Below are 23,276 nucleotides of genomic sequence, written 5' to 3' on the forward strand. Positions count from 1 at the left end.
AGGGTTGGGTGTTTTTTTAAGGAAAAACAGATTTTTTGGAGTAAGGCTTTTCTAACTACCATGATAAATTCAGTGCACACCAGTACACGAGAAGCACAGTAAATCAGATAACAGCACAGAACAACGTTTTTCTGTGTAAGGAGAAACCAATATTTCAAATGGGATTACACAGGTTATGAGTTTAGTTACTGCTTGAAGATACCCAGCAGGATCTGTTCCCTCCTTTAAAACATTTATAATCACATTGACAAAATTACGTATCTCCAGCTATGTGTAAATAAAAGTGAGCCCAGGTACATAACCGTAAATGGTAAAAGGTGATCTACTCAATTCAAGGAAAGCCCCTATTACCAGTGTGTTGGAAAATCAGAAGTGAACGCTGTTTTTCCTTTCAGTGTGGAAAGAGAGTTGTGCCCCTCAATGGATCAGTCCTTGCATTGTCAGTGGGATGTTTTACACAACTTGGAAGCACATTCTTATAGTGCTTTAGGTTAGTTTAGAGTTGAATTTAGCAATGAGAGGGGAGCTGTACTATTGTCTGGAAAATAAACCGCCTCTGCTTTCCTTTTGAAGACTGAAGGTTATGTCTCAGGGTACTTAAGGAAAAGTATTTGACATTTTGGCCTTCAAAATCTTCACGGCTGCAGCTTCAGTCTTTCTGCAAAGAGCATCATAGGACACCCTGCTGTGATCTCCGGAGCACTGTTCTGAAATCAGGACAGCAAGGCTGATGAAATAGTCCATGTATCTGCTTCATACGTCCACCCCCTCACCTAATCTGTAAAAGTGTTTAGGCTACTACCAGGTTTGTGAAATGCCTCCCTTTCCTGAAAGGAAAACAATAAGCTGCGGGATTTTTTTTTTTTCCCTCGATGATGTTTTACATAAAGCTACAGAGTAATTTTCTTAAAAGTGTTAAAACACTCATGGGGGGATAGACTGGCTATAAGTATCCTCCGTTAATTGGTGCAGGTTACTCCTTAAGGACTTGGCATCAATGATAGAATCCATTCATGTGTACTGGGGTTCTTGATCATTAATAAGATCTGCTTTTGATTACATCTAGTTTTTAACAGCTGGACAGGGGTAAATTCATTGCTTGATTTAAATGCTCTCTCACTGTCCAAAAGTAAGACTCTTCACTAGAAACTGTGAAATCAATGGCTTACCTTATTTACCAGGTTAGATGAGAAGAAATAAGTAAGAGCATAATGTAGCATAATACAGTCCTTTTTTGTGTCTGAAAAATCTATTTCAGATGTGTTTCCTGTCTTTCGATTGAGAAGAGTCCTTACTGCAAAAGGTCTGTGTTTCTGATACTACCAAGTGGGTCTTGATGCAGATTAGTTTGCGTTATCTCTATCACTGCTGTGTATTTTGTAGGAATATGAGGACAGGCTCATGGTATTAGCATTCATAATCACTGTGCTTTCAATGGGTACGGTGTTAAAGTGTTACTGAAATTGTTTTGTAACGCAGTTGTGAAAACTTGAAGATAGTACACTGGCAGAACTTGAAGTGTAAGAGGCCTGTACTAACTTGCATTTAGTGTCACACCAATTAACAAGTTTTTAATAAGATGTCATTATTCAGTGCAGAAAAGTCTAGCACTAGGGTGGAAGAGAATTTTGAGGCTTCTGGTTAGGTATCAAACATTTATCATCTTGGGAAGGATTTCTTTTTTCTGGCTGTTAAATTACTCCAGCCAGAAATCATTTTTATCCCTGAGACTCCCTGAAGTATTAAAAAAAAAAAAAAAGCTTTCTTTGAAAAGTACTGACCTTGTTTTCTCAAAACCTCCCTAAGAACCCAAGTCTTTATCTTTCCCATCATCTGTCAAAAGTTCTTTGAGACACACCTTATTTATGATGAAACACTCAGCCTTTGATTGCCACACTCTGGGAATTTTAGAAAACAAAAATGCATTTCTGATGAAGTCCATTTAATTCACATTTATTTTACCTAGTCAGTGCCATTCCTGCTCCCTCCATGACAGTAAAATACACATTTAAATAAGAAGATAAATACCTAACAACTAAACCCTTGTTCCCCTACAGCAAGTAGAGAATACTCTGGAGAAATGATCTGTTACAGACTAAGAGAGAGACAATCCCTATGCTTCTGATTACATATTGACAAGTACCAATCAATAAGGAAGTCAGCTTACATGTCTAAGAGATGCCCTTGAGGAAAATGAACATCACGCTCCTTCCTCTTTGTCAATATAACATGACTTGGGGGGCAAGTGATAGCATTGCTGTTACTGACTTAAAATAAATAGAAAATTAATAAGAGGATAGTAGCAGTTTCTCTGCTTGTTTAATAAGGTTGAAATGTAGGTTAAGCACCTTATGAAAGAAATCCCTGCTTCTTGTCATCTTCAAAGAATCTGGCTGCTTTGCTGACAAATATATGTTGGGAATTTTCACAGAGGTTTAGCAAGAAAGAGCAATGGATGCAATCTGGATGACACAGTGGATTTCAAAATCCCTTTCCAATATTCTAGCTCTGCAAAAAATCAAGTCATCCGCAAACCTAGAATCACCACCCAATATCCAAGTTCCTGTTTGTGTTCATCACTCATCATGTGGGACAATTTTGCACTGTAGATATTTACCAAAAAACATAAAATGTGTAGTAGGAATTTAATAAGAGTCCTAAGAAAGAAGGATGTTAAAAATAAAGACTTTTTCTGTGCTATTTCTTGAGACAGTCTGGAACCCAAATGACAATGAAATAGCTTTCTTGGCATCATTCCCTTCAGAGATACCATTTTACTTCTGAGTTTTACCACACTCTGTAGGTCATTCCTGGTTCTCAGGGAAAATTTGCTTTCAAGGTGGCAACCTGAACCACCTGCTGGCACCTAAACAGCTCTCCTCCCACGGCACAGCCTTTAACACCGATGGTTCTCCCCATAGTTGCAGTAAGGAGGACAGAAGCCTTACTAACAGAGGTGACTCAGTTTCTTGGCAGTTTTGAAAGGAGGCTTTTGAGATATGCTGGAAATATGAACTCATAATGACCTAGGAAGGAGCTCTCAACAGAAAAATTTGTTTTCTCCTGACAGAGATACCAGAAAAGGAAACGTTGGGGTTTTTTTTAATAAGTTTTTCACCACAGTCTTTTTTTTTTTTTTTTTTTTAATGTTTTAGGAGGTGAAATTTCTGGAGGGGAAATAGATTTCTTGAAATGAGAACAAGGCCAGAATATCACATTGATTACAAAATTCTGAAGAGGGGAAGTAATGTTTAGAACTGAAGAGAAGGACAAACAACATGATGATGTCCTACCCTGAAAGACAGTCTTTGTGGTGGGTTACAACCCCGCTGAGGTGGTAGAGGAGGAACAAAAATGGTGTCTGAAATAGAAGATTTCAGGGTAAAAAGGATATCACATTATAAATGGTCAAAGAGTGCATATACATGCATTTCATGGCACAGCCATGTTAACACCGTTGTTACTTCAGAACCCTAACTAATAAAAGAGCATAAACAATTACAAGATTAAGAGTAGATCAAGTGCCTAGACTCCACCTGTAAAAAATGATACCGTATCTTTACCTGTGGGTATGCCTGAATTTACATAGTACAAAGTCCACTGAATAAAAGACAATACCCATTCATATGCTCCATGACACACCGGATACTGAGTTAGAGCCCTCAACAAAGAGCTTTGGCTAATACATTCCAGTGCACTTACATAGCCACCCTACCTGCATGGTTTAGCTTTTCATGAAGCTTGATTCTGGCCGAATGTTTTGGAATAATGAGTAGTTTTTCATGAAAAGGAGAAATTGTTCCAGAGAAGACTGAGGAAGAAAGGATGAGGTGGTGATAAATGTATCCAAGTAGATTTGCATTGACTGATTTAACCACAGCATATAGTATGTACTTAAGTATTGCTGCCGGGAGTATAAAGGCTTTACAATAACACAACATCCATCACTGAAAGATAAAATGGGGGGATTTTTATTTTATTTTTCTCAGGAGGAAATTGATGCCTTAGAAAATCCACAAGATTTGAGTCATCAAGTCATCACTGTCAGCGGGCATGGCTTTCAGACACCTTGTCTAATCTCACTGTGAATCAGTCACCAGTGAAAGATGCATACCACAGCAGAAAATTGCACCCTTCCTTGTCTGATAGACATGGTTTAAAAAATTACAGGTCCTGAAGCAACTACCAGATTAGAAGGAGGGCCTCCCTCTGAGAAGTCTGTTTCATATCACATCAGTGACAGTGAGGTGAGGATGTCTGGGAGCTATGGGTTTCAAAGCTCTGGGAAGGTGGTTACTTAGCTATTTGGCAAAATGGCTTAGCCCATGTCTCTGGTAGTGCAGGAGAGCCTGAAGTTATTGAGGCTACCTTCTGACAGGTCTGCTTTTGAAGAAAGATAGCTTTTCTGGTGAAATGGTGTCAGAATTCCCATGAGAAGTCCCCTTTTCCTGAGACTTTTGAGGAAAGATGTGTTCCCTGCCATTTTCAACCAGCATCGGAAATTTTCCTTCCACTTAGTGGGAGCTCAAAGGCATAACTAAATCCTGGGTGTTAGATAATTTCAATATGTATTTTAAACCAGCCAGCCTCAGGCAAGAAATTAGAGTCCAGGAACTTGTGATTTTCTTTTGGTATCCTCGGGTCGTGCTGGAAATGTAAGCAAGCTGTGTTTCAAGCTAGGTGGCCTATCTGATTTCATATGCAACCACGTCATAGAAAGTGTGTGATGAGATGACGCAAACATTCTCTGCCAAATTTGACAGTCATCTGCAATTTTGTACAGAACCGTTACTATAATGTCACAGTTGTCGTTTAGCTATGTCTTTTGTACTCAGAGCTGGTCTATGGAGAGTGAGATTTTGACTGATTATGATGGAGTATAAATAGTCTCCCTTCTCCCACCAGGGTAAATACTTCCAATTTAGGTATCTGTCCTCTCTTCAACTCCCGTCCTTCTATGAGGCCATTGAATAAGAGCATTTTGGGTCAGGGCTTTGAAGTCTTGAGGCTTGAGGTTGCCTTGGTATATATTGAATTACCAGACTGTCAGGCCTCCATGGCAACTCCATCGCTTTCATCATAACTGGCTTCTGTATTGCCTCACATGAGAGCAGGCTTTATGGGTGGTTTTGTGCATTTCTAAGTTTTCCTGTGAGGCAACTGAAAATATTTTATTTCCTTATGATGTCACCTGGTATGTGCTGATGACACAATGAAGTGTTGAGTTTTATTAGCTACTCAACTCATACAAAGGCAACCAAGACAGTGAAAACTGAAAATGTGCAAAAGTCTGTTTAAGCTCATCTTGGGTAAACCTTACTGTTTTAGTTTCTAGAAAAACAGTCACATAACTGATAGATGTTGCTATGGTCATCTCATCAAACAAATTACTTCTGCTTGCATTTAAGAATGAAATGTTATCCAGGCTGAAACAATCAGAAGTTGGGTCAGTCATAATGTGGCCAGAAGCCCTCCCATCCTGTCCAATCTTTTACAACAAGTTGTTACTGAAATTTGTTAGAATTGAGTCAGTAGCCCAAATGAGTTGTTCAGTGATTACAAAGATGCTGTGAGGCTATGCAGGACAGAAATCAGGAGGTCCAAAGCCCGGCTGGAAATTAATCTGGCTTCAGCAATCAAAGATAACAAGAAATGTTTCTATAAGTATATCAATAGCAAAAGAAAGACCAGGGAGAGTCTCCATCCCCTGCTAGATGCTGAAGGAAACTTGGTAACAAGTGATGAGGGGAAGGCTGAGGTACCTAATGCCTTCTTTGCCTCAGTCTTTAATAACAAGACTAGTTGTATTGAGGGAATCCAGCCCCCTCAGCCAGATGATAGAGACTGGGAGAACGATCCCCCCGCAATCCAGGAGACAGTCAGTGACCTGCTACATCACATAGACGCACACAAGTCTATGGGACTGGATGGGATACACCCAAGAGTGCTGAAGGAGCTGGCTGGGGTGCTCGCCAAGCCGCTTTCCATCATTTACCAGCAGTCCTGGCTGACCGGGGAGGTCCCGACAGATTGGAAACTGGCCAATGTGACGCCCATCTATAAGAAGGGTCGGAAGGATGATCCAGGAAATTACAGGCCTGTCAGCTTGACTTCGGTGCCTGGGAAGCTGATGGAGCAGCTCATCCTGAGTACCATCATACAACACGTGCGGGACAACCAGATGATCAGGCCCAGTCAGCATGGGTTTATGAAAGGCAGGTCCTGCTTCACAAACCTGATCTCCTTCTACGACAGAGTGACCTGCTTATTGGATGAGGGAAGGGCTGTGGATGTAGTTTACCTTGACTTTAGCAAGGCCTTTGACACTGTTTCCCACAACATTCTCCTGGCGAAACGGGCTGCTCGAGGCTTAGATGATCGCATGCTTTGCTGGGTAAAAAACTGACTGGATGGCCGGGCCCAGAGAGTGGTGGTGAATGGAGTTAAATCCGGTTGGAGGCCGGTCACGAGTGGTGTCCCCCAGGGCTCGGTTTTGGGGCCACTCTTGTTTAACATCTTTATTGATGATCTAGACGAGGAGATTGAATGCACCCTCAGTAAGTTTGCAGATGACACCAAGTTGGGTGGGAGTGTTGATCTGCTCAAGGGTAGGGAGGCTCTGCAGAGAGATCTGGACAGGCTGGAGCGATGGGCTAAGGCCAACTGTATGAAGTTCAATAAGGCCAAATGCTGGGTACTGCACTTGGGTCACAACAACCCCCAGCAGCGCTACAGGCTTGGGGAGGAGTGGCTGGAGAGCTGCCAGTCAGAGAGGACCTGGGGGTGTTGATTGACAGCCGGCTGAACATGAGCCAGCAGTGTGCCCAGGTGGCCAAGAAGGCCAATGGCATCCTGGCTTGTATCAGAAATAGCGTGGCCAGCAGGGACAGGGAAGTGATCTTACCCCTGTACTCGGCACTGGTGAGGCCACACCTCGATTCCTGTGTTCAGTTTTGGGCCCCTCCCTACAAAAAGGACATTGAATTACTCGAGCGTGTCCAGAAAAGGGCAACGAAGCTGGTGAAGGGTCTGGAGCACATGTCGTATGAGGAGCGGCTGAGGGAACTGGGGTTGTTTAGTCTGGAGAAGAGGAGGCTGAGGGGAGACCTCATCGCCCTCTACAACTACCTGAAAGGAGGTTGCAGAGAGCTGGGGATGAGTCTCTTTAACCAAGTAACAAGCAATAGGACAAGAGGGAATGGCCTCAAGTTGCGCCAGGGAAGGTTTAGACTAGATGTCAGGAAGTATTTCTTTACAGAACGGGTTATTAGGCAGTGGAATGGATTGCTCAGGGAGGTGGTGGAGTCCCCATCCCTGGAGGTGTTTAAGAGTAGGGTCGACATAGCACTGAGAGATATGGTGTAGTTGGGAACTGTTAATGTTGCATTGATGGTTGGACTGGATGATCTTCAAGGTCCTTTCCAACCTAGTTGATTCTGTGATTCTGTGAAACCTCTATACAGTTCACCCTCTAAGAGACAAACTTAAGATTTAAAACCTCATTTCACTTTTCAATAAAGGGCAAAAATTGTGAAGAAATATCATGTGTGATGTCATCGGAATACACCAGCTTTCCCAAATGCATGACAGTTTTTAAGGAAGAGCCTAATTCTCAGATTTAAAATGTTACTTAATAAAAATGTAATGATGCAGTTCCTTGCTTTGCTGTCCATCAAAGCTATCCAGATCAAGCCTCCTAAGATTTGCTGAAGATTACATACCATACTTGGAAACTCAGCTTAGAATGAGAAAATTGCCTAAAGAGTGATCTTTTTGGCTTAGCCATCCCTAAGACTGAACATTCAATATTTTAACTTGGTTAAAAGTTTTGTTACTGATGCATAAGCCAAAATTCAGCTCACCTGTTTCTGTCACAATGGTATTGTGTCTGAATAGCTAGCAAGAGCAAAATGCAATGACTTCTTTTGTGTGTTTGATAAGAGTGAAACTGAATTCACCTGGGGACTAGTTTCTGGATAAGAAAGCACAGTTTTTACTAAGCTACTTTGAAAAGCTGAATTTTTACTCTTATAATAATGAAGTGATATGAAATTCTTTCTCTTTCACTGTTTGTGTGAGAGAATGTTCATCAGTGAAAGCAAAACACATTTAAATCTTCAGGGTTGAATGCTCCCAAGAGCATGGTAAAAATTGGTGGAGATACTTTCAGAACCATTCATACTCATTCTGAACAAATATTGGTGCACAGGGGAAATTTCAGATGACTGGTAAAAAGTGAATGTGGCATACTGTAAAAAATAAATGTGATGGGTTCAGATGATTACAAGCATTACATAGACTCTGGGCAAAATACTAATAAAGACAAGTATGGAAGACAAATAGAAATTAATTCATAAGTAGTAGCCTATGTAATGTTAATCAATATATTTTTAATGGAAAATAGGGGCATTCAAGCAATAAGACAAGATTAAAATGCAGTTGCTTAAGGTAGATGTATTGTCTTAATGCACATGGATTACTTTAAATCATTTGATGTAGACCTGCATGACAACCTGCTAAAAAACTGCAGTATTATACAAAATCAATTTACCTGTATCAAATGCTCTGCAAACCAATTAGCAGCTACATCAGCATGTTTCTACTCTCTTCTAATGGGTTACTTAACAGCTTCAAAGGATCCAACTCAGTTCAATGTCTTTATCGGTGATCTGGAAGAAAACATAAACTCTTTGCTGATAGCTTTGCAAATGACACCAAAATTACTGGAAAGGAAAGAACAAAGAGAACAAAATGACATAAGGGTATTTAACGTGGTGCTTCAGATCTTAAGCCTTAAGCTAGTATTTAAAAATAGGATGAGTTTCAATGTGGAAGAGATGCTATCCCCTATCTGTTTATGGTGGGAGTCTCTGAAGCTTCTGGTGCTGGCCCCGAGAGGGAGGGGGGTGAATGAATAGAAACTACTCTCTGATCCACTATACATTCCCATTTTCCTCATTTCTATTATTTGCCTTACTCGGGGAAGGAAAAAAATGCAAGGAATGCCCAGGCACAGGAAAAAATCACATTCCAGGTTTGCAGTGGCTGGCTCTGGTTTTCTATTAAATTGCTATTAATTTCTTAAATTATTTTTTTCTCATACTAGGGACAAAGGAGGAGACAAAACACCTGCCTCATTTAAAGGTGAAAGGAGGGGAAGCTTTCTGGCCTGGTTGTCTGCTAGCCAGCAGGAAGAGAGGGGCAAGAGCAATGTGGATTAGGAAAGAGGGAGGGGGAAAAAAAAATCCAAACAGCAAAATAGGTTTGTCTGTAACAGGTATGTAGGCATAGGACCAAAGTTGCAGGTGAGTGGATGCACTCTCCTAACCTTCCCTGTTAATGCTTGGTATTGGGGGAGGAGAATGGTAAATATTCACCGTTGTAGGTGGAGAGCCGTGCATGGGATTGCAGTGTCCATAGTGTAGGTGGGACCTGCTGAAGGGCAGAAGGGACTAGGTTGCCCACAAGGAAGGGGAGCATCAGGGAACTGCGCACAGCATGATAGATTACTGGCTGATGGGCGCACATGGGTTGGGAGTGGAAAGGTCCCGCATGGGGTAATCCAGGTCAGAGCATCTTTGGTACATGGGGCTTTCTGCAGGCCTTTTTACCCCTTGCAACTTCAAAAATGCTGTCAGGTATTCTAGCTTTCCCTTTGCAAAGTGTTCATACCTGTTTTAAGGTGACCCAGAACAAAGTCTGAAAGACACATCCCTGTTTTTGCGCAGTGTATCAATTGCATATTGCTATCTAACAGATCCCCATGGGTATCATTTGTACAATTAAGCTATAAATAATTCAGTATTTGGCAGTCAAAGATTCCATCAATAATATTATGCAGACTTTTTTCTTTTTTTCTTCCCCAAATGCAAAGTAAATAAATATTTCATAAATGATCTCTCAGGTAGAGTGTTCAAGATTGTGTGCAGACACAGGACATGCCTGCAACAAACAACCCAGAGTGGGGAGATGATTCTAGAAACCTTGTGTCTCTGCTCCTAGAGATAATGAATTAATCAAAAGCAAAGATCTTTCATGTGTGTATTGGCCCCATATTAGTAACCTTAGCTTCCTGCATCTGTTAGAGGAGTGTTTTGAGCACTTGCCTGTTTCCTGCCACAAGGCAAGGGTAACAGAGAAAGAATTTCCAGGAGATACACACAACCCACAAAAGCAGTGTCTGCAGATCCCCACAGGATCTATGATTTTGCAAATTTGCAAACTCTTAACTTTATACATATTAGTATTCCTCTGGATTGCATAAACGTGCAATTGCAGAGTTAATTGGCATAAGTGCTTGTGATTTAATTGATCATTCAGAGTGGAGGAAAATCTTTATGTTATTTGATAACAGATTACAGAGGAATGGATATGTCCTCATCAGTCAATTGAATGCACCAGTCAATTGAATCCACTGACATTTTGAATTTCTCCATGTGTCCCCTTCTTTTGCTCTGCCCATTTTCAGGCTCTCAGCTAATTTGATCTTTCAGCAGAGACAAACATTTCATTCTCACGTTCATGATACCTAGTTATTTTTAAAGTATTTTTAACATAGTTTTTGCTGTCTCTTTCTGTCTGGCCCTGCTTAATTGATGCAAAAAATAGCTATCTAAAATGTTCTTCCTTGAGAAAAGTTGCTAATTTTTCCCCAGAGATCTTCTCCTTGTGTCTGTCTTCAGTCAGTTCTACTCAAATTTGTAAGAAAAATCTAGCACTGCTTCTGCAGTGTGTGTTTATTTTCTCTTGTAACCATTGCAAACTAATGTACCCTGGGAAAAGGAGTTGGATTCTTCTCATTTGCAAATACCATTAACAGAATTGTGGACCAAATTCCATACGCAGCTCCAAATTACACACTCAATTAGGGCCTGATCCAATGCTTATTAAAGTCACTGGAAAAATTCGCCCTGATTTTAATGGACTGTAACTCAGACCTTGGGGAATGGACATTTCCACTGTGGATGATCAATTTAATCTTTGAGCATGCTGGAATTTACACAGTGATAGACTCATAGGGTTGGAAGGGACTTCAGAGGTCACATCTCAAGGCAGAATCAACTAAATTTATCTCCCAACAGATGTCTAACCTGTTCTTAAAGGTTAGTGACTGGGACTCCATAGATTGCATTTCCAGGCAAACTTTTTCGTTAATTATCCTTACTCTTAGAAAGTTGTTCATATCTGCTCTAGATCAGTTCTTGCTCCAATCTACACCCATTACTTCCTGTCCTATTCAGAGTAAATGAGAGCAGACTATTTTCTTTCTCTTTGCAATAGCTTTTAATGTATTTGAAGACTATTACTGAACACGTGAGTCAATCATGGCTTCCTTAGGCTAAACAATCTCGGTATTTCGATCTGTTCTCATGTTTCAACCTGTTTTCTGGATCTTAGTCATTACAGGTCCTCTCTTCTGGAATCCCTTCAATTATCCCACATTCTTCCTGAAGGATAGTGCCCAAAACTGGACACAGCACTTCAGTGCAGGTCTTCGCATTGCTTAGTAGAAGGAAAGCACTTCGCGTGTCATGCACAGTCTCAGTAAAATGCTTGTCTTTCACACATTGATATAACATTATTTGTTCCTATTTATCTTGTGAACCATTAGAACTGAACCTAGGCATAATTTTAAAATATAATTTGAGGGCTTCCTGGGACTGCTCGGGAGATGCTGAGAGCAGAAGTAGCACTGCAGAGCTGCTATGTGTGTTAACAGAGCAAATGAAAGGGAAAATTTGAATCCCAGTTGACAGGTGAGTTCTCCAAACCAAGGCTGAGAAAGACCATGATGTTGGTTGCAAGAATATCAGATTGGAAAAGAGATGCAGTGATCACAGGGCTCCATCATGCTGTCTCCACAGAATTACTTCTCAGGTTATGACTGTTATTTAAGACAGTTTTTCTCTTCTGGAGGTGACTTTCAACTACGTACTTATGTTTGTATATTTACCTATGCATATTTGACTTTTGGCTACTTTTTAGCAAAGTATTTGTGCATTTTTAGAAATGCAACACCAGCAAACAACAACCAACATACACACATATTCCATATTTTTTATATTGAATTGTCTCATTACATCCCTCATGAATGCATATGAACTGTAAGAACCAATTCTTGAAAACAGTATTCAAAAATCCACTTCCTTAATAACTTTGTCCTTTATCAAAGGACTAATGGCTTTTAGCACATTTGAAATTGACTCAGGAATCATTCAGTTCTTTAAATGCTACTTTAAACCACAAAGACAAGATACCATTTTTGTCTTGTTCCTAAGTTAAAGGTCTAGGGCATTTTTGTGTTCAGCAGAACAGAATCAGGTCCAAAATATGAGAAGTACATCAAATTTTATGCTATAGCTATTTATAAGTATGCCATTATGTATTATTAGCTTCTCTCTACTTGAACATTCAGCATGCATTCTGTTTTTATAATAATGTCACTAGGGAAAGAAATACACTGTAGTTGAACAAAGTTGAAGATACTCAACTAAGATCTACTTTTCCAATCTGAGGCCACATTTGAATAATGCCATAAATCTTCAATAATAGCACGGACTGCAATTTTACCTTTGCTTTACAATTTAACAAGTGGGCCTAAAATTATATATGGAACTCGTTAGTTAGTTACTCGTTAGTAAATGATGACTAGAGCCTGCTGTATGAATACAGTTTTGTATTTCAGAAGATAAACAGCAGCACCAAAAGGCCAGGTATTCCCTTAAAGAGAAATTAAAAAATACTCTTACCTTTGTACCTTTGCATTTTGCAATATTCACTGACTTAGCAGTGCAGGATGCATGAGAGACTTCACTGAGTGAGATCTGGAATTTTCCCATTAACACGACAAGTAATGCGGCACTTGGTTGCTTTTTCTGACAGTCTTAATAACTCCAAGAAATCGCAAAGAAAGTTGTGATATTGTTTTACTGCAAGACATTTTCAAGTTCAGAATTGGTGGGACTGAATAAACTAACTGCATAATAAACAGTGGAAAACGCTATTACGAAACTGAATCTAGTCTGCTACTTGTCAGGTATAGAGAGAGCTTATTTAATATTTAACGGCAAACAGTTTTGAAAAATGTCAAACCATCTCCAAACTCAGATATTATAACAACAATACTGAATTCACAGTGTGAAAAACATGAAGATCTACAAACACACAGGACAAATGTTGACCTCAGATTAAGCAAATGTTATCCTTTTGCAAGCAGTGATGAATACATTAAAGTCACTTCTGGAACAACATCATGATCTCACCGAAATCAGTGAGAGTTCTATTGACTGCAATAGATCCAAGATTTCATTCCTGAAGTGTGCTATGAGATGTTAAAACGAAATGAATCAGATGTTGAAGAAGGTTGCCAGATATTGCTGATCAACAGCACAGGTGGTGTTTAATATAAAAAAATGACATCAGTCTGGATGAAATAAAAGCATTAGATCAGAAATGACACTAAATGCAACAAAACAGATTAATGCATTATTAAGGTTCTCAATGTGTTCAAATTACAAAGACTACGTTAAAAAAAATATGTTCATACATAATTACCATTAAGCCACCCACTCAGTGTTTATGTACTAACTTTGCCATTACTGTAACACAAAACAAGCAGATTGAAGCTGGACAGGCACGCACTGAGCCGGGCTGACCAGGGAGACTGTGAAATCTCTGTTCTTGGAGGTTTTAATGACCCCACAGGACAAAGCCCTGATTGACCTGGCCTGAATTCAGCTTTGACCCTGCTTTGAGTTGGAATTGAACTACGCCCCCCCCTGGGGTCCCCTCCAGCCTCAGTGATGCTCTGATGCTCCCTCTGTGAGCCACAGCTTGAGGCTCTGCCCTGTTGTTCCTTCACTGCCTCTCCATATGCTGGTGATAAGGATTAACTCAGTCCTCCCCCAACCCGTGCACATCCCCTGATGTCAGTTATATCTATCGTGCAACCATGTCTAACAAGGTGTTTGCACCAAAAAACACACATGGGAAAACCTGTAAGACCTGTTGGCATATTAAGGAGAGATCTTAACTTCTTGTTCTCCTCAGATTTTCTTATACAAGAGATGTATAAAAGAATTGTAAAACAGAGGTATTTCTGTCTTCCAAATCCTCATAGAGGAAGCTTCTTTTGAATTTGTACTCGTTACTGTTATTTTTTAACCCCATTAAAAAGAGAAAAGACAGAACATTTTGTGCCATTTAGTATTTTGCAGCAGTTCCCTATGTCTTGATTCTTTGCAAGCTGAGACAAAGTTCTTCTGGTAGATAATCACCAGGTAATTCTGGAGCTGAATTACGGTTTCTGAGAGGTGTACACCATGGCTTAATCTTTGATGGATTCATGAACAGAGTGGAGGTAATGGAGTAAGTGTCTATGTTAACAGAAGAAGGAAAAAATATACTAGGACAGAAAAAACCCCTCTATCTTCCAGTTTATCTTCCAGATCCGAAGAGTAAGAATGCATAGAGTGGAACATTGGTTTTGCTAACGAAGTCCAGCAGACCACCAGACAGTAACTTTAAATATTGCACTGTAAATAAAGGATGTAATTTAAGATGCTGTTTTATGTGCATCATAAAATAAGTCTGTAGCAGGAAAACTGCAGCCAGAGTAGTTGCAGACCTCTAGCGACATTTTCACATATATGCTATGTAACTCCACCTTTTGAAGCCAGTTCCAATCAGGTAAGACTGCTCTGAAGTACTTTTCTAGAGCACTTCTCTCTTATTTCTTCTTCAGCCAGTGATGGTATTAAAAGTCAGATGGATATTTGCTGTTGGCAAGAGAGGCATGGGGAAAAGTGCTGAAGTAGGCAGGCATGATGGTGGCAGGCCTGGAGGAGAGGCAAGCAGCTGAAATGGAGGGTGGAGGCTCTGCTGGAGCCAAGGCAGAGCCTGAACCTAAATTACTCAGAGGGTCTCCCCTGCCAAATGGCCTCAAAACGCTTCCTTCATGGTTGGGGCTGAGGTAGAAGTATTCACCAAAGAAATGATGTGATCCACAAGTCTTACTATGGTAAGTTGATTTTGAAGGTAAACCATTTAAGTAATTTCAATGTATTATTAGGACGTATTTTTCAAATGGGTTATGTCCCTATACGTGTTCTTAGCATACCTACACCTGATTGCAAGAGAGAAAAATAAATGTGTTAATCCGACTTCATTTCCATCACCTGTACTCCAGCCTCACATGAACATAAGACTTGCACATCTTACAGTAGATTCTTCAGAAGTAGATTTAGAACATAGGAATCATCAGGGTTCGGATGGATTTGGCAGTCTGTTTTTTCTTGTTTGTTTGTTACCGGTGTATTCAAATATCCCAAGATGCACCATCTGCTTGAAAGTATGGTATTAATGAAAAGGCCTACTCTGAAAACACTGTGTCTGACAAAAAGTCCAAGTGAGAGGATGGCAAATACCCCGTGTTCCTGCCTACTAATAAATAATGGCTCATTTCTCATTCAGGTTTTACAAGAGCCCAATCTCTCTCAACATTAACTCCCTGTTAATACTCTTAACATATACTCCCTGTTAATATCTAACAACAATTTTCGTACTTGAGTTTTTGGCAGTTTTCCAGTCCTGTTTGAGATCCAGGCCCATCCACCTTGAAGCCCGTGTGCTGCCTGGCAGGGTGGTAGAGCTGCCTTTAGGCTGGGCCGCAGCCAAACCGTCACGGGTACCTGACAGCAGCGGGGAGCTGGCTCCAACACTTCAAGCCTCGCCCATGATCAGCCCAGACCCGAGCCAGAGCTGCCAACGGCCACGGGGCGTTTGAGACCGTTGGCCCAACTTGCCTCCCTCCCTTTCCCCACTGCCCCTCAGGGACCCACGCTCGCCCTCCCTCCTCCAGCTTCGAGGGATGGGCAGACCAAACCACTCCTGGGCCGCGAGGGCCGCGCTTCGCCGCAGCCCCTCGAGGCCCGAGATTGAGGGGAGCGCGCCGAGACTCCTCGCCTCCGCGTCCCTCAAAGACTACAGCTCCCGGCACGCCCCGCGCCCGCCCGCCCGCCAGCCGCGAGGCACGCCGGGAGCGGTAGTTCCGCCCGCCGCCCTGCAGCCGCCCCAGCCCCGAGCCGGCGGCGCCTTTCCTCTTCCGGCGCCTCGCGGCGCACGCGTGCTGCTCCCACCGCCTCTGCCCCAGCCGCGGGGGGCATTCGGGAGGGGTCGGGGTGCCGCTTCTCCCCGCTCCGCTCCTGCGGCTCCAGCGGGTGCGGTGGCTGCGAGGGCCGGGCCGGGGGGTCTCGCTCTAACCGCCGGCGCGGGAGAAGGAGGAGGGGAGCGAGGGGAGCCGCCCGGCGCGAGCTGCGGGCGGGCGCATGCGCGCAGGGGGCCTCCGCCGCCTCCGCCGCCCTCGTGCCCGCGGAGGGGTGGCGTTGCCGGCCGGCCGCTGAGCCCGTCGCGCGGGGAAGGGCGGCGAGCGCGGCTCGGGGCGGCAGCGCGCGCAGCGGCAGGCGGCAGCGCCCGCCCTCGGCCCGCGCTCTGCCGGCAGCGCGCGGAGCCACTGCCCGCCCCACAGCGAGGGAGCGGCGCCGCCGCCCGGCCTCCCCCTCCCGCCCCTCCTCCTCCTCCTCCTCCCTCCCCCCACTCCTCCTCCCGCCGGAGCGAGCGAGCGAGATGGCGGCCGCCGGGGCTCTGGCAAAGCACGAGCAGATCCTGGTGCTCGATCCGCCCACCGACCTCAAATTCAAAGGTGAGGGGGAGCCCGGCGCGGGGGAGGGGGGCGGCGGGACGGCCCAGCCCGGCGGGGTGTCCCGTTTCGCCTCGGTGTTTGGGCCGCCTCCAGGCGCCTGGTTCCCCCCCTTCCCCTCCCCCGGGCCGCGGTGCCGGGCCCTGCCCGCCCGGGTCCGTCGAGGGGTGGGGGGGGCGCCGCCGAGCCGGTGAACGGGCTCGGCCGCCGCCATCTTGGGATCCCGTGGGGACTCGAGAGCGTGTCCGCGGCCCCAGCGGGTGCCGGGCGCGGCGCTCGGGGGCCGCCTGCCCCCCTCCGGCCCCCGCCGGTGCGCCAGACCGTCCCCTGCCCCCGGCGTGTTCCCCCCGCATGCCGGCGCGGCCGTTGCCGTGTCACCGCTCCTCTCGGGAGGGCCGGCCCCTGGAGGAGCGGGGCCCGGGGAGGGGGAGCTACTTTGCTGTCATTTCTGCGGCCGCAGGGGTCTGCGTGCCCGCCGGTCCCTCTCAGTGAGGTCTGCCTCTGGCTGTAGCGGGTCGGAGAGGCCCCGAAGCTTCGATCAAGCCTCGCCGCCGTGCTACGGAGCGGCGGGGGAAAACTCACTTCACGAGGCTCCTCGCCTCACGTCTGGCCTTCTCCCCCTCCTGCGCCCCGGCGGGCCGGCTGCGGGCGCTTGTCGGAGCCCAGCCCCGGCCCCCGCCGGTATCGCCGCGGGGAATGGCGCGGTTTTGCGCCATCACTCCAGGAGTGTGTGAGTAGGCGATGTGCGGGCACTCACTCGCACCCTCTACCCCATGCAGCCTGGCCCGCTGGCCTGGCAAATGACACCACCCCCCCCCCCCCCCCCAGCCCGTTGCCCCAAGTTGTCGCGTTGCAGGCAGGTTCTCGGTACGTAAACAGGCAGCTCACTCCTTTCCCGGGAATGAGGGAAAGGAATGTGTGCGTTTCGGAAGTTTCTGTGTAGTGGGTATTGCGGGCCGGCCGCATGACTGTGACCGGCATGACATACTTCTGTCAAAATAGGTCCCAGTTAGTGCTGTTACCATGTGGGGGTTTTTCTTTGCTAATAAGTTAGATAGTTGTGAAAAGGAAGGCTCTTCGAAGGATGAGTGATCCTTGAAAGGTAAGGGCATAAAGAAAAGCAGGATAGAGTAAGTAGTTTTCAGTAGTATCCTGCAATTATATTTTATGCCCGTAAGGAGCATGGGGAAAAATCTCAGAAGGTTTCAGATTTAGAATCAGCAATATTAGATTTTTTTTAAAGCTGTGAATGTTATCTGAACTTACATTCTAAATTTTGTGACTAGTATCAGCACATGTACTTGGCTAATCCTATAAATATTTTATTTTCCATTTTTAGTAAACTCATTTTTCGTTATTTTAGAGGGACAGAGTGGAATTTATGATGTTGTAAAAATCTTTAAATGGACAGCTAGAACAAATTAATGTTTATGTTAGAGAAGAACACTGTATTCCCCCAAAATACCTTTGCCTGGTCTGCCTTTTAGAAATAAAGCTTAAGTCTGGTTAAGAGATTTTTAACAAACTATACTTGTTTTATTGATCCATCAGACAGATTTTGGTTTTCAATTGATTTGATCACAGATACAGTATTTTCTTGATAGCTTCAATTTTGAAATTCTTAAATTGTACATTCATAGAGTGAAAACCGTAGCGGGAGCTTATCTTTTTCTGTTTTGTGTTGTTAAAACGCTGCCAGGTCTTGCCGCACTCAGATTTCAATACGCTGTATTCTTATTGCAAGAACAGGCTGGAGGAAAATGCATGTGGGTTTTTTGGGGTTTTTTTTTGGTTTTTTTTGTTTTTTTAAATTAAAAAGCTACTGTGTCTAATTCAAAGCTTTCAAGTGTTGAGCTGTCTTCAAGCTGGAAGTAATCCTTATTTATGTGATATGAAACGAAATGTTGATACAGGGAATATAGAATAAATACTAGATTAGAAATTCTGTCTGTATGAAGCCATTGTCAGTCAGTGATCTTTACTGTGCTGTGTGTTTATGTACTTAGAGCATGAAATTTGTATTCTTTAGGCATAAACTTTGGTTTCAGGCTAATGCATATATTAAGAAAATTTCTCTAGAGCAGACTAAGCAAAAACAAAATCTGAAGCATAATGAGACTGCAGTCTTAATACTCCATGGAAAGCATTCTCTGTTACTATATTATTACAGTAATATACTATAGAAAGAGTTATCTGTTGAGAGAGCATTGAGTGCACTCTCAATATTTTCTAATTGCGTATTATTCTGAGGTGTTTAAAAAGGTTTGTGGGCCACAAACTCAGTTCTAAAGCACTGCGTTGAAGAATACAGTATTGGCAGAAGGGAATTCTGAGTGTTATCTTTTAAAAAGTAGTTGGTTAGTAAGAGGATGTGTGACTCAGAATAAGTGTAACTTAGTGTAGGAAAAATCATACAACTTAAAGTGTATATTTTTTTCAGCATAGCTGGTTATTTAAAGGTATTTTATTGGGGCAATTATCTATTCTTATTATTGACTTAAAACTGTTGATGTGTATATAACAGAGACCCAGTTTAAGTCTAAACATCTGAACTGGACAAATAGTTTTGTTGGTTTTCTTGCCTCAGGAACTTATAATGAATTTGCTGACCTTTAGGGTAACAATGAAATGTGTTAGTATGCCCTTATGCAAACAGTGATTTAAATTAAAAAGTACATAGGACTTATCTTAAGGAGTTGTTGACAAGGCTTTAAATTCATCATTATCTAATGAAACTGTCTTTCTTTTTTTAATCTACTTTACTCAATCAGCAAGAATAAGGTCTATAATACATGTATCCTGAATTTTATTACACACAATTCAGAGGGAGGTCTAAAGAACATGTTCCATGGTGGCTAACACATTACATATTTCCTTTGGTGACCAAAAGATTAGAATACTGTGTTTATAGTACTTAGCATTCCTAGAAATTTCAGTTATTAACAGCGTTTTGTGTCATGGTTGATTCCCTCTGCTTCTATGATAGCTAGGTTTCTTTGGGTTCTGGAACAGTCAGGAATACCTGAGGAAAGCCACAAAACAAATAAGTACTTTTCAGAGTGTTGCGCAAGTGTAACAAGGGGGAAAATTGTACTTAAAAGTGATGAAACTGAGAGGCAGTTGATACACTAGGTAATACCACTGTCAGAGACTCAGTATGGAACAATGAGAATTTGCCTTGTGGTTCTTGTATCCAGGTCTTCAGCCATATTACTCCTGTAGGTTAGCTTTCTTCTGTATTTTAGTCTAATGTATTTTGTTTAGCTTCTCAGATCTGAAGTTGTTTGGGTTTGTTTAGGACTGGATAGGAAGAATTGAAACATGAGACACTTAAAAGCAACTAATTGAAAGGTGGAACATATGCTGCTTCTTACGGGGGTCTTTCATGTGACACGCATATAATTGTCTGTAGCTCAAGTTTAGTGAAAGTTATGGTAATCTGGAATTGGTTCCTTGTGAGTAAATAAATTTAAATAATTTTTTTAAACAGTTGTGTAGTTAAATGGCAGCACTTGGTTTTCAGTTCAAAGATTTCTAGCATTTTTATGGAAACCTGGTCTTCCTTAAGTCAAAGAAGCCAGTTTTGCAGTTGTAAGTAACTTGTATTTAAGCTGGTCTTGGATGATGGTCCTTTTTAAAAAACCTTTGCTAAATCTTTACATCAGTCATAAGACGTGCTTCTGCACCACCTAATTGAAAATCAGCTCTAGTTGATTTGATGAGCCTTGCAGGATTAGTAGACAGTGTTCAGAATTTGAATTTCATGTGATTCAGAGGTCTCTGACTAGCAATAGTCAGACAATATAAAAGTATCTCAATATTCTAAATTGATATCCTTTATTGAAGTTCTTGCTTACAGGTGTGTGAAATCCAGTTATGTTACCTTTGTAAATGTCTCAAAATAATGAGGCACCCTTTTCCTTTTTTTTGTTTTGTTATTACCTTGAGGCCAGAAATAAGTCAGCAAATAAGTAGACTAAAATCAACTTTTGAGCATGTCTGTATGTAGCAAATTTTCCCTTTGATGGTTTGAGTTAATGGGAGAGATCAGTATAACAGATGATGTTTAATTTCTGATTATTCTGTTTCATAATCTGGGATTGTTAGCCACAATATGGCTCATTCTGAAATGGAGATTTCAACAACCTTTTAAATAATATTGCTGTAGCTTATTTTGTAATCATTGCACTGCCATTGGTAACATTGAAAGCCACAGGCTATGTGTTGCTGCAAATCGAGAAGGTGGAATTTGAAGGTAAAAATAGCTCAACGTTAAATGCATCCCCTGCCCTCAAGGTCTGTTGCCAGAATTGGCCCAGGATATCTTTTAGTGTAGGCAGGGTTTGAAGTCCTCAGATAGGATCTTACTGCCTTATTTGTGTGTGTCTTGATTATGTCAAATTTTACTCCTGTTTTCACTATTCAAAGTACCAGCAAGTTTGTGATGTCCCAGCTTTCTAAGATAGGTTAGAAAAAGGTGATTGGGATGTCAATTTTCTGGTATCTTCATTCAAGAACGTTTTTGAAACTAAACAGTAGGAGTGCAGAGGAGAAAACCTGGTTGTGATTACTTAGCACAGTTTTGGCTTTTTGGTACTTTGAAATGATTCCATTTAAGTTGATGTTTTTGCTGTCTGAGTATTGTGTAATGACAACGATTGAACATCCCATAGAATGACTCAGTATTCAACAAGTAGTCTTTGACTTTTTTTTTTAAAAAAATCCAAGAAGGATTCCTGGAATTGTTTACTCTTCCTATATATGTGTACTTCTATCCATTGTGTCCTGGCTTAAATATGATATTTGTTGGTATTTAAAACTTGTTTTTTTCATGATAGGTATTAATGAAAATTGAGACACAAAATGATTGGTGGGAGTGTGTTGAGGAAGAGAAGGAAAGATAACTTTTTTACTAGGTGTTGCTTACAAGGTGATATTATGTTAATACATACGTCTATCACAATGTTACAGTACATTTAAAACTGACTAATAAAAAGGGAGTTGTATTGATCTGTGAAGTCAGGCATATTATAGGTGTTAGATGATATTTTGGCACCCGTAACTTGTCATTTGTTTTAAGATTCAATAATGGAGAATTTTCCTGTGATGACAGAGGTATACAGCAGGAAAGATTTTGAAGTTTTGTCCGTTATCTGCAATTTGTAGAACTCTGTTTTACTTAACATCGCATTTTCACTAAACAGAGAAACACTGTCCAAACCTCACTGTCTTGTATGTCTAGTGTAGTCACTGGTATAAAAGCTTCACCTTTACATTGTAATTAGTATAGAGTGCCTACTCGTTCTGCTTGTTGATAGCCTGAGCAAGTGTTCTAGATCACCGTGATACATCATTATTAATATTGTAAAAAATACTGCATTATACAGGAACACTGTACCATTGTTCAAGGCCAAGTTGAAAAGTAGAAACTTACCATGAACAAAAGGAGCTATTTTATGCATCAGTTAATAGGCCTGAATATTTAGTGCACTGACTGTCCATTGTGGTATTATAAATTGTTCCTGTTTTGGCTTGGCTGTGGTTTGTGAATATGTTTTACTTTCTAACCAACTTTGTCTTTGGGAGGTGTTTGTTAACCAGATTTTTGTGACCATCAGTCATTAAAGGGTTATTACATGCTCAGTTTACAAGCCATAAATTCAAGTTGGAAAAGGCTGCTGGAGAGAACTTGCTGTGTGTAAAGTGGAAAAAAAAAAATCACTGACTAATTAGAGAAGTATTAAATTTTCCAGTGTCAAAGTTGTCAAATTACAAGGCTTTTATTGTCAGATGAGCCAGATAAGTGTGTATAAGCTAATTTCTTTAAAAAAAAAAAAAAAAGATTGGCAAAATGACTCCACTCAGATAATTTCTGATGTGGTATTGTTAAAAATGCAGAAACACAAGTTAGAATGTTAGTAATTTTGTTTTCCTTAAGACTTTAAGTCTTACTACCTTGCATAGCAATCTTGGCCTCTTTAGCTTCTCTTGCCTCTTAGTGTTGTTGGTTTTATATCCTATGCAGTTATTTCATTGCATTGTAAACTATTTGGCAATGTAGATGTCATATTTCATTTTATGGTTTGAAAGTGTTTAGAAATACATGGTTATGTAAATTAAATATTTTCAGTTTATTTCTTTATGAACAAGATCTTGAGAGTTAAGATAGTTTGGTAAATATTATCCTGGTGTAGGACTTCAGGTGTTTGGTTTTTAATAACATGAGTAAGGAAGAAAAGAAAAAGAAAAATAGTTATTTGTCTGAATTTTAAAAAGATAGTCACATCAGAATTTTTCCCTCCTGTGTTTCTCAAAATGTGGTCTCACTTGGAGTAATTATTAATTTGACACTTCAGTGCTTGAATAGGTCTGACCTCAATAGTGTGCAAAGCCTTAGAGGAAAGAATAATTAAAGATGTGAAGGAAAATGGAACATGGAATAAAATGCAGCATGAGAGTCCTGGGTAGAATGTGCCAGTCTGATCTGAGACCTCCTCTTCTCTCTTTCTCTGTCTCATTTTTCATCTCTTCTATGTGTATCCCCTAAACAAAGTCTGATCTTACCACTGGATTTACTGCA

General features: G+C 41.7%; 1 protein-coding gene across 2 annotated transcripts in view; it reads left to right on the forward strand.

Moving 5' to 3' along the window:
• The first annotated feature begins 16,389 nt into the window (after nt 1-16,389).
• The window catches only part of VAPA (VAMP associated protein A), a 38,392-nt gene continuing 31,505 nt past the window's right edge, over nt 16,390-23,276 (forward strand). The window contains exon 1 of one of the 2 annotated variants that reach the window (XM_074822082.1): nt 16,390-16,699. In XM_074822082.1, coding sequence (XP_074678183.1) covers nt 16,624-16,699 — 76 coding nt within the window. In that variant the 5' untranslated portion in view covers nt 16,390-16,623. The remainder of the gene's footprint in view (nt 16,700-23,276) is intronic. The other variant, XM_074822071.1, reaches the window with a different exon arrangement.

This window comes from Strix aluco, chromosome 1, assembly GCF_031877795.1.
Source record: "Strix aluco isolate bStrAlu1 chromosome 1, bStrAlu1.hap1, whole genome shotgun sequence".
Taxonomy (NCBI): Eukaryota; Metazoa; Chordata; class Aves; order Strigiformes; family Strigidae; genus Strix; species Strix aluco.